Source organism: Scomber scombrus, chromosome 17 (assembly GCF_963691925.1).
Source record: "Scomber scombrus chromosome 17, fScoSco1.1, whole genome shotgun sequence".
Taxonomy (NCBI): Eukaryota; Metazoa; Chordata; class Actinopteri; order Scombriformes; family Scombridae; genus Scomber; species Scomber scombrus.
The window spans coordinates 2,380,205-2,392,704 of NC_084986.1; the positions used below are offsets into that span (position 1 = coordinate 2,380,205).

At 42.8% G+C, this 12,500-nt stretch overlaps 1 protein-coding gene across 1 annotated transcript in view; it reads right to left on the reverse strand.

Moving 5' to 3' along the window:
* igf2r (insulin-like growth factor 2 receptor) overlaps positions 1-12,500 on the reverse strand; it is a gene marked incomplete at its 5' end in the record, with an annotated part of 72,971 nt that overhangs the window by 25,159 nt on the left and 35,312 nt on the right. Inside the window, 8 exon segments of the mRNA XM_062436843.1 lie at positions 1,567-1,719; positions 3,246-3,456; positions 3,888-4,046; positions 4,692-4,841; positions 5,806-5,939; positions 6,767-6,842; positions 9,467-9,575; positions 9,665-9,824. Of these exon segments, the coding sequence (XP_062292827.1) occupies positions 1,567-1,719; positions 3,246-3,456; positions 3,888-4,046; positions 4,692-4,841; positions 5,806-5,939; positions 6,767-6,842; positions 9,467-9,575; positions 9,665-9,824 (1,152 nt within the window).

Sequence of the window (12,500 nt, forward strand, 5' to 3'; positions counted from 1 at the left end):
TTGTATTCTTTATATTGTATAAAATGTTCTGCTGGATCATAAAATAGTGATTTGTGAATGTGTCTTTTATCTATAAATAAATATATTACATTCTTTTTGCTCTCTGACAGAGCTCTCTCGGAGTTTATGAGTATAGATTAAGGGAGGAAGGAAGGGAGGAAGAAGGAAGGACAGGAGGGAGGAGGGAAGTAAAGAAGGAAGGAAGTAAAGGAGGGAGGAAGGAAAGAAGGAAGGGAGGACGGAGGAAAGAAGGAAGGAAGGGAGGAAGAAGAAAGGAAAGGAGGGAGGGAGGGAGGAAGGAAGGAAGAAGAAAGGACAGGAGGGAGGAGGGAAGTAAAGAAGGAAGGAAGTAAAGAAGGAAGGGAAGAAGGAAGGGAGGACGGAGGAAAGAAGGAAGGAAGGGAGGAAGAAGAAAGGAAAGGAGGGAGGGAGGGAGGAAGGAAGGAAGGCGGGAAGGAAGGAAGGAAAGGAGGGAAGAAGGAAAGAAGGAAGGGAAGACGGAGGAAAGAAGGAAGGAAGGAAGGGATGAAAGAAGGAAGGGAGGAAAGGAGGAAGGAAGGAAGGAGGGAAGAAGGAAGGAAGGAAGGGAGGAAGAAAAAAGGAAAGGAGGGAGGGAAGAAGGAAGGAAGGATGGAAGGAAGGGAGGGAGGAAGAAGAAAGGAAAGGAAGGAGGGAGGAAGGAAGGAAGACGGGGAGGAAGGGAGGAAAGGAGGGAGGAAGTAAAGAGGGAAGGAAGTAAAGGAGGGAAGAAGGGAAAGAAGGAAGGGAAGACGGAGGAAAGAAAGAAGGAAGGGAGGAAAGGAGGAAGGAAGGGAGGAAGAAGGAAGGACAGGAGGGAGGAGGGAAGTAAAGAAGGAAGGAAGTAAAGGAGGGAGGAAGGAAAGAAGGAAGGGAGGACGGAGGAAAGAAGGAAGGAAGGGAGGAAGAAGAAAGGAAAGGAGGGAAGGAGGGAGGAAGGAAGGCGGGAAGGAAGGAAGGAAAGGAGGGAAGAAGGAAAGAAGGAAGGGAAGACGGAGGAAAGAAGGAAGGAAGGAAGGGACGAAAGAAGGAAGGGAGGAAAGGAGGAAGGAAGGAAGGGAGGAAAGGAGGAAGGAAGGAAGGAGGGAAGAAGGAAGGAAGGGAGGAAGAAGAAAGGAAAGGAGGGAGGGAGGAAGGAAGGAAGACGGGGAGGAAGGGAGGAAGACGGGGAGGAAGGGAGGGAAGAAGGAAGGGAAGACGGAGGAAAGAAGGAAGGAAGGAAGGAAGGGAGGAAAGGAGGGAGGAAGGAAGGCAGGAGGGAAGGAAAGAAGGAGGGAGGGAGGAAGAAAGGAAGGAAAGAAGGAGGGAGGGAGGAAGAAAGGAAGGACAGAAGGAAGGAAGGAACAGTCAAAACAGACGGGACCCGGGAGGACGACACAAAGGTTAAAGGGGTTAAGCTGAAATATATACTCTTATTTTGAAGGTGTAGTGTCTTTGCTTTCAATCTACTTCCCCTTCCTGTGTTCTCTCCATCTCAAAGCTTTGAAACCTAACAATCCTTAAAAGTTAAACATCTCTTTTTTTTTTTGTCTTTTATCTTTTCCCGACCTTCACGGCAGAGCCCCCACTTCCTGTCGGTGTCATAGTTTGGGGTGGTGGCGCACCACTTCCTGCCGTCTGTCCTGTCATCTGTGGTGCACTGAGTGTACGTCTTGTTCATGGAGATGAAGGGGAACACACACGCATCGTCTCCATCCGTTACTATAGAAACAGATGGAGGGAATAAGTCCTCTTTGACTTCTTCACTAATTATAGTTTGTTTTTAATTTAAAGAGAAATGTTTGATTTTTGATTGAAAGCTGAACCACAGATCCCAGGACAGAGAAGAGAGGAAGATAATCACAGATATACAAGTAAACACTTTAAACTCCACTCGTCTGTATGAAAGCTGATATATAAATAAACTGATTTATTGATTGTTTCTCTTATTTTAGGAGAATGAATGAAACCAGAAAAGCCCGACAGCCTCCACCACAGACGTACCAAGGAAGGAAGGAATGATAGGACGAAGGAAGGGAGGAAGGAAGGAAGGAGGGAAAGAAGGAAGGAAGGAAAGAAGGAAGGAATGATAGGACGAAGGAAGGAAGGAAGGAAGAAAAGGGAGGAAAGAAGGAAGGAAGAAGTGAGGAAGGAAGGAAGGAAAGGAGTAAGGAGGGAGGGAAGGAGGAAAAGAGGAAGGAAGGAAGGAAGTGAGGAAGGAAGGAAGTGAGGAAAGAAAGAAGGGAGGAAGGAAAGGAGGAAGGAAGGACAGGAGGAAGGAAGGAAGGAAAGGAGTAAGGAGGAAGGAAAAGAGGAAGGAAGTAAGGAGAGGAAGAAGGAAGGAAGGAAGTGAGGAAAGAAGTATGGAAGGAGGAGGGAGCAAAGAAAGAGGGAGGGAGGGGAAGAACGAAGGAAAAATTAAAGAAAGAGGAAGGGAGGAAGGAAGGAAAGAAGGAAAAATTAAAGAAAGAGGAAGGGAGGAAGGAAGGAAAGAAGGAACAGTCAAAAGAGATGGGGTCAATTTGACCCGGGAGGACGACATGAGGGTTAAACATACTTTAATAAACTAAAATGTGGACTAGAAGTATAAACCTAGTACACTAGTAGTATATAGATGAGTACTTGTTCTATACTTGAAGGTTTACTTTTATAAACTTAAAAATGTTCCAACTTAGTCCGAAGAGGTATTAAATTAGTATACTTTCTAGTACACTACAAGTACATGGTCCGTAGTATACTTAATAAAATGAACTTCAAGTATACTACTTTTTTCTAAGGGTAGAGCAGCATCATCAGATGTATCCTTCCTCCTTTCCTTCCTTCTTTGCTCCTTCCTTTACTTCCTTCTTCCTACCTTCCTTCCTCCTTTCCTTCCTTCTTTGCTCCTTCCTTTACTTCCTTCTTCCTACCTTCCTTCCTCCTTTCCTTCTTTCTTCCTCCCTTCCATCCTTCCTTATTTCCTTCTTCCTCCCTTCCTTCCTCCCTCCCTCCCTCCCTCCCTCCCTCCTTTCCTTCCTTCTTCCTCCCTTCCATCCTTCCTTCCTACCTCCTGTCCTTCTTCCTCCCTTCCATCCTTCTTTCCTCCCTTCCTTCTTCCTCCCTCCTGTCCTTCCTTCCTCCTTTCCTCCCTCCCTCCTTTCCTTCCTTCTTTCATTCCTTCCTTCCTCCCTCCCTCCTTTCTTTCCTTCCTTCCTTCCTTCCTTCCTTGACTCTAGGACAACAGGGTAGAGCAGCATCATCAGACGTACCAGGAGGGCAGGGGTCTCCTCCTCCGTACTGCATCAGCACCGCCTGCTCCTCGTGTTTGAAGTCCATCGTCATGGCTTTGCTGTTGCCGAACGACGACGCTGTTTGGTCCGAACCGGAACCGGTGACGCGGCAGACTGCGCTGCTCTTACAGGCCGGATCTTTCACCGAGCTGCACACGTTGATCCGGTAGCTGCTGGAGCCGACCGGTACCTGGAATACAGAACAGTTTATAGTGTAATCTGAACTTAAAATGACATTAAGAACAACATTTTAAGCTTCTTTTACTCATTTTTAAAACTCTAAAACTTAATGAAAACAGGAAAATCCAAGGGAAGAGAAGACAAGAAGGAAGGAAGGAAGGAAGGAAGGAAAAGAAGACAGGAAGGAAAGATAGAAGGAAGGAAGGAAAGAAGGAAGGAAAGTGGAAGGAAGGAAGGAAAGAAGGAAGGAAGGAAGGAAGGAAAAGAAGACAGGAAGGAAGGGAAGAAGACAGGAAGGAAGGAAGGAAGGAAGGAAGGAAAGATGGAAGGGAGGAAGAAAGGAAGGAGGGAAGGAATAAAGGAAAGAAGAAAGGAAGGAGGGAAGGAATGAAGGAATGAAGGAATGAAGGAAGGAAGGAAGGAAGGAATGAAACTGCTCACCTGTACTTCCCCGCTGAGAGCTGAGAGGTCGAAGGTGAACTGCAGCTGGGAGTCGGTGAGTTTGCAGCCGCTGGTTTGAGTCGCGTCTGAACAGACGACAGGCGTCGCCCATTCAAACAGGTAAACACACTGCTGCTGCCTCAGCATCTGAGGAGAGCCCTACACACACACACACACACACACACACACACACACACACACACACACACACACACACACACACACACACACACACACACACACATTACACTTTATTCACTTATATATAAGAGCCTGCTTGTTATAAATATATATCCTCCGTCCTTCCTTCCTTCCTTCCTTCATCCCTTATTTCTTTCTTTCCTCCCTTCCTTCCTACCTCCTTTCCTTCCTTCCTCATTTCCTTCCTTCCTCCCTCCCTCCTTTCCTTCTTTCTTCCTCCCTTACTTCCTTCCTCCTTTCCTTCCTTCTTCCTCCCTCCCTTCCTCCTTTCCTTCCTTCTTCCTCCCTTCCGGCCTTACTCCCTCCTTTCCTTCCTTCTTCCTCCCTCCCTTCCTTCCTCCTTTCCTTCCTTCTTCATCCCTTCATTACTTCCTCCCTCCTTTCCTTCCTTCCTTCCCCCTTTCCTTCCTTCCTTCCTCCCTCCCTCCTTTCCTTCCTTCTTCCTCCCTTCTTTCCTTCCTTCCTTCATCCTCCCTCCCTCCTTTCCTTCCTTCCTCCCTCCCCTTTATTAATAACATCCTCATTTCCTGTTTGTTTTGTATTTATATAAAAGGTCTAATAGATTGATAGTTTAGTTTATTGATCATAAAGAAGAAGACTGACCAGCTCCAGGCCTCTCTGGCAGGTGAAGATGATCGTAGAGGTGTAGAACATCTTATCGTTGGCTGCACATCTGGTGGAGCTCTGATAGGTGATCGTCACTTCACCGGTCGCATTGCTGATCTGAGGACCGCTGGTGGTCCGCCCAATATCCTGACAGAGAGAAGAGGAGGAGGGGAGGAGTAAAGAAAGAGAGAGAGAGAGAGAGAGAGAGACAGAGAGAGAGAGAGAGAGAAGGAAAGTGAGGAGAATGAGACAAACAATCAATTTATTTCTCATTTCTTGTTGTTGTCAGCTGTTTCCATTAAAATACAAACTAGCTGAACATAACTACATGTGGAGAGAAGGAAGGAAGGAAGGAAGGAAGGAAGAGAAGACAGGATAGAAAGATGAAAGGAAGGAAAGAAGGAAGGAAGGAAGAGAAGACAGGATAGAAAGATGGAAGGAAGGAAAAGAAAAGAAGGAGGAAGGAAGGAAGACAAGGAAAGAAGGAAGGAAAAGAAGGAAGGAAGGAAGAAGAGGGAAGAAGGAAGGATGGAAAGAAGGAAGGAAGGAAGGATGAAGGAAGGAAGGAAGGAAGGAGGGAGAAAAAAAGGGACGAAGGACAGAAGGAAGGATGAAGGAAGGAAGGACAAAAGGGAAGAAGGAAGGTAGGAAGGAAGAAAGGAAGGAAAGAAGGAAGGAAAGAAGGAAAAGTAAGGAAAAGAAGGAAGGAAGGAAGGGAAGAGATGACAAGAAGGAATGAAGAGAAGGGAAAAAGGAAGGAAGGAAGGATGAAGGAAGGAAGGGAAGAAGGAAGAAAGGAAGGGAATAGAAGACAAGAAGGAAGGAAGGAAAGAAGGAAGGAAGAAAGGAAGGGAATAGAAGACAAGAAGGAAGGAAGGAAAGAAGGAAGGAAGGAAGGAAGGGAATAGAAGACAAGAAGGAAAGAAGTGCCTTGGTGTTTTCCTATTTTCAAACATTTCAATCAATGTATCTTCCTTTCTCATTTCTTGTTGTGAGCTGTTTCCATTAAAACACAAACTACGTGAACATACTACGTGTGTGTGTGTGTGTGTGTGTGTGTGTGTGTGTGTGTGTGTGTGTGTGTGTGTGTGTGTGTGTGTGTGTGACTTACGACAGGCAGCCCGTTATCAGGGTCCATACAGACGGCGGCTCCGGGAGGGCAGGTGACTCCTGGGATCGGGTTCAGAGGCTGACACACGTTGATGTAGAAGTCTGGAGATCCGTCGCTCTGCTCCACGGCTTCATCTGAGAGGATTAACAGGTAATATATATATTTTATATAAATATATATTTAATCTATTATAAAACACGGCTCATAAAGGTTAACAGTTAATACATATATAGATATATTTAATCTATTAAATACACTTCTCATAAAGGAAAAGAAAAAAAAGAAGACAGGAAGGAAGGAAGGAAGGGATGAAGGAAGGAAGGAAGGAAGGAAGGGAAGAAGACAGGAAGGAAGGAAGAAAGGAGGGAGGGAGGAAGGAAGGAAGGAAGGAAGGAAGGAAGGAAGGAAGGAAGGAAAGAAGGAGGAGAAGGAAGAGAAGACAGGGTGGAGGAAGGAAGGAAAAGGATGAAATGGAGGAAGGAAGAAGGAGGAAGGGAATGAGGGAAGGAAGAAAGGGACGGAGGAAGAAAGGAAAGAAAAGAAGACAGTAAGGAAAAATGGATGAAAGGGAGGAAGGAAGGAAGGGAGGAAGCAAGGAAAGAAGGAAAGGAGGAAGGAAGGAAGCAAGGAAGGAAGGAAGGAAGAAAGAAGGAAGGGAAGACAGGTTAGAAAGATGGAAGGAAGAAAGGAGAAGGAGAGAAGGAGAAAGGAAGAAAGGAAAAGAAGAGACCGGAAGGAAAGTGGGCCGTATTTGACCCCTCAGCGGTCTGGTTCTGGCCCACGAGCCTCATGTTTAACCCCCCTGTTATAAAGCATCAGTGATTGTTGTTGTGTATTAATCAATAAGAGAACGATGATCAGTAGGAAGGAAGGAAGGAATAAAGGAAGGAAGGAAGGCAGGAAGGAAGGAAGGAAGGAAGGAAGGAGGGAAGGATCAGTAGAGTCTCTGCTGACCTGTCGCCTGTGTAATATCCGCTGACGTGAATCAGAGGAGTCAGATCGATGAGAGAGGATCCGTTCTGCACCGAGCACGTCACCTGAGAGAGAGAAGAGGAGAAGAAAAGGAAGGAGGTTAAATAAAATAAAAAAAGAAGAAAGATTAATCTTCGTGTCGTCCTTCTGGGTCAAACTGACCCCGTCTGTTTTGACTGTTCCTTCTTTCCTCCCTTCCTTCCTTCTTTCCTTCCTCCATCCCTCCTTCTCTCTTTCCTCCTTTCCTTCCTCCATCCCCCTTTCTTCCTTCCTTCTGTCCTACCTTCCTCCCTTCCTTCTTTCCTGTCCTTCTTTCCTTCCGTCCTCCCTTCCTTCCTGTCTTCGCTTCCTTCTCCTCCTTCTTTTCCTTCCTTCTTCCTCCCTCCCTTCCTTCCTTCCCTTCCTCCTCCCTCCCTTCCTTTCTCCCTCCCTCCCTCCTTTCCTTCCTTCTTCCTTCCCTCCTTCCTCCCTCCCTTAATCCCTCCTTTCTTTCTCCCTCCCTCCTCCCCCTTTCTTCCTTCCTTCTGTCCTACCTTCCTCCCTTCCTTCTTTCCTCTCTCCTCCCTCTCTCCCTTCCTCCGTCCTTCCTCCGTCCTTCCTCCGTCCTTCCTCCGTCCTTCCTCCGTCCTTCCTCCGTCCATTCCTCCGTCCTCTTCCTTCCTTTCCCTCATCACTTATTATTTCCTTTCCTCCCTTCCTTCATCCCTCATTTCCTTCCTTCCCTCCTTCCTCCCTCCTTTCCTTCCTTCTTCCTCCCTTCCTTCCTTCTCCTTTCCTTCCTTCTTCCATCCCTCCTTTCCTTCCTTCCTTCCTCCTTCCTTCCTTTCTTCCTTCCTTCCTTTCCTTCATCCCTTATTTCTTTCCTTTCCTCCCTTCCTCCTTTCCTTCTTCCTCCCTTCCTCCCTCCTTTCTTTCCTTCCTTCTTCCTCCCTCCCTTTCCGTCCCTTCCTTCCTCCTTCCTTCCTTGACTCGAGGACAACAGGAGGGTTAAATAATGTTAGAGTTAAATCACACATTATAAAGCAGTGATGTGTTCAGTTTTCTTTCTTCCAATATTTTTCCTCTTTTTCAGTTTTGAGCTTGAAGAATTATTTTAGGAAAGCAGTGAATCTCGTCTCTTCCTCTTTTAAAAAACATTTTAATACCACATTCCTTCCTTCCTTTCTTTCCTTTTCATTTATCCTTGAGAAATCTCCCAAAGCTGAACTAAATCCACCTGCTGACGGCTGAAATTCAATTTGCTGATGAAAAAAGCTGATTTAGGGCTAACGTGTGAAGGAATGCTTCTTATTTCCTCTACTCCAATATGTGGAAAATAACTCAATATAAAATATAAAAGTTGTATTTCTTTACAGTATATATACTATAATTATTTGCTTTTGTGTGAAGCTGATATATCACCAACAAAAGCTGCTGATAATAACATCTGTATGAAGGTTTGTGAGGCTAGTTTAACACATAAACAAGTTTTATATAATACACATTTCTTTACTAATAAAAAAAAACACTTTCTTTAAATTGAAGTTTTAAAGGGTAAAGCTGGAGACTTTCTATATTTTTCTTATTAAAGACAGATATCAGTGCAGAGCCTAAAGCAGCAGTGACCATGAGAAGCAGCTTCACAGTGAATCTGAGGCACAAACAGATGTAAACAGAGCGTCTGCACATGCTCAGTAGAGTCTGACTCTTCTATTATTAAGTATTACAATGATATATAAAACTTGTAAGGTTATTGTAAACTATTTGTATGGAACCTGTCATATAGGAAATGCAGTGAAAGTGAAATTACATACATGTAAGTAAGTGCTTCACATTAAAAGGATGTAAAATAAGCATAAAGCAACGTTTAAAAAATATATAAATAACATAACTGTAATATTAAATATAACATAAGAAAATTAATAATTCTAAATAGTAAAAATGGTCTAAACACAACAAACATGACTGAAACTCTTCATAATAAAGGATAATGTGGAATAAGATATATCAGACTTTGGACACACACACAATGCTTGACACACACACACACACAATGCTTGACACACACACACACACACACACACACACACACACACAATGCTTGACACACACACACACACACAATGCTTGACACACACACACACACACAATACTTGACACACACACACACACAATACTTGACACACACACACACACACACACACAACACCACAAACAATGCTTGACACACACACACACACACACACACACACAATGCTTGACACACACACACACACACAATACTTGACACACACACACACACAATACTTGACACACACACACACACACAATACTTGACACACACACACACACACACAAACACACACACACACACACACAATACTTGACACACACACACACACAAACAAACACACACACACAAACAAACACACACACAATACTTGACACACACACACACACACACACACACACACAAACACACACACACACACAATACTTGACACACACACACACACAATACTTGACACACACACACACACAATACTTGACACACACACACACACACAATACTTGACACACACACACACACACACACACACACACACACACACACACACACACACACACACACACACACACACACACACACACACACACACACACACACACACACACACACACACACACACACACACACTCACTCACTCACCGGCTGTTCGCAGACCAGGTGTGTGTGGAAGGAGAAGAAGTGTGTGCAGGTGTCAGCGTTGGAGCCGGTGAGGACGGGTTCTGGAGCAGCTGAGCTCATGTTAGGAGGCCTGCAGATAAACACATTAAAATCATCATCATCTCACATCTCATCCTTTCATCTTCATAGTGTGTTGTAGATCGTTAACACTTCATTCACCTGCAGATGAAGTGGATGATGGTTTTGTGTTGGAGTGCAGGGTTAGCAGCGCACGTTATTCCTCCTTCATACGTCAGCTCCACAACGTGATCCTTGTAGGACAGTTTACTGCTCACCTGACCTCCGCTCACCCAGGAGCTCTGGTCCTTGATGCACACAGCTGTTACACACACACACACATAGACACACACACACACACAGAGAGAGAGACACACACACACACACACACACACACACACACACACACACACACACACACACACACACACACACACACACACACACACACACACACACACACACACACACACACACACACACACACACACACACACACACACACACACACACAGAGAGAGAGACACACACACACACACACACAGAAAGAGAGACACACACAGAGAGACACACACACACACAAACAGAGACACACAGACAAAGACACAGACATATGGAGAGAGAGAAACACACACACACACACACACACACACACACACACACACACACACACACACACACACACAGAGACACAGAGACACACACACACACAGAGACACAGAGAGACACACACACACACACAGAGACACACACACACACACACACACACACACACAAGCACATCAGCATGTTTAATCGACTTTTTCATATTAATAATAATAATATTTATTAGGGTTACCTATGGGCAAACGGTGTGTGCATATGTGTGCATATGTGTGCATATATATATATATATATATGTATAGATACACACACACACACACACATAAATAAGATTCTGCACATTGCAAAATATACTAATGTTTAGTATTTTTTCATATTTTCTATTAAACTGCTGCACTTTGATAAATGATGCAATGCATGATCGTCTGTGTCTTTTATAGTGACTTAATTTTATTAATCTTTTACTACCTTTTATTTTATTTTATTTGGATATTTTTTTTACATTTTTATCTTCTGGTGTTTCCTTACTACAGAGTTTTAATGAATCCTTACTGAACATTATTATATCATCATGTATATAGAGTGTTATACAAATTAATTGATTTAGATGCAGATGAAAGTTTAAACCTTTGGGAAAACGTTGGATTACTCTGCACACATCCTGCAGGCTCTGTGTTTTCTGAGTTTAAAGTGCAACGTTTACTACAGCTGTAGAGAAGGAGAAGCTGCATGAAGGAGAAGCTGCAGAGAAGGAGAAGCTGCATGAAGGAGAAGCTGCATGAAGGAGAAGCTGCAGAGAAGGAGAAGCTGCATGAAGGAGAAGCTGTAGTGAAGGAGAAGCTGCATGAAGGAGAAGCTGCATGAAGGAGAAGCTGCAGTCAATCATTTCAGATGTTCTGGTATTTCAGGTGTTTCATTACGTTTCTTCGGTGCTCTGTGCTGCAGTTTACAAACAATGGTGACGCAGGTTCCTCCTGTTACATAACCCAGTAACTGAGAGCAGGAACATGCATGGATGGATGTTTAATCAAGTCTGTCCCTTTAAATCATTTCACTGTTTAAAAAAAATCTGATTTAATCAAAGAATTACATTTTTTTTGTGGTTTTCTTTTGGATCCGGTAATGTTTTGTTTTTTTAATATAAAGAAATTTAATGCAGAGATAATAATAAAAACATGAATTGCTGCTTTTCTACAGTTACATTTGTAGTATTACTTGGTCTGATTTTATTACATTTCTTATATGTTTTTTTTTACATTTTATACTCTTTTTTTATATCAGTTTATCCAAGTAAAATAAAGATTAAGCAGCAAATGTTCATGTTTTTGTTCATGCTCAGACAAAAAAATGTGAAACTCTTTATCTACTGTAACTTTCAAAGAGTTATATTTATATTATGAGTTAATTATATATTATATGGTCCATAATAAAGATGAGAATTGTTGATCATAAAGTGATTGCAGTCCTCAACAAAGATATTAATGGTGAAAGAAACCAGAAAATTATGATTAAAATGTGTTTATATTATTATATTTAAGAATCTGGAATCAGAAACTCAACACAATTCTAATATACATTTACACTTTTTAAGAATATTTGCATCCAAAAAACATACATCAGTTTCTTTATTATCCTGCAGAAGCTCCATAAATAAATAAATAAAGTGAGCTTGAAACTCGACCAATCAGTGAAGCACAGGGAGGAGCAGATGATGATGATGATGATGATGATGTTCTTCGTCATTTGCATTCCTGACTAGTTAACGGTTAATGAAATCACAGCTGCACGTTCTCTTTAAACCCAACGTGTTGCTCTGACTGGTTAAAGTTTCATCTGAATAATAACTTCATTGCTTTCGTCACTTTGAGCGTCAGCAGGTGACCTTTGACCTCTTGCTGGTGTTGCTAGTCTGTCATTTAACCTGTGAGGTTTCTGCACTTTGCTTTTATTAAAAAAAAGGTATTTCTCACTTTTTATTATCATGATAGAAAATATACAGCAGTTAAGTTTGTGCAGACTTTGTGTTTCATGATATTTGCTCAAAGACTGCTCTATGGTTGCTATAGATACAGGTTGTTCTATGGTTGCTATAGATACAGGCTGTTCTATGGTTGCTATAGATACAGGTTGTTCTATGGTTGCTATAGATACAGATTGTGTTATGGTTGCTATAGATACAGGTTGTTCTATGGTTGCTATAGATACAGGTTGTTATATGTAATATTACAAAGTTTTTATCCTAATATTGCGACTTTATTCTCGCAATGTTACGACTTTTTTTATCGTAATATTACGACTTAAGTCTCGTAATATTACGACTTTATTCCTGTAATGTTACGAATTTATTCTCCTAATATTACGACTTTATTCTCATAATGTTACAACTTTATTCTCC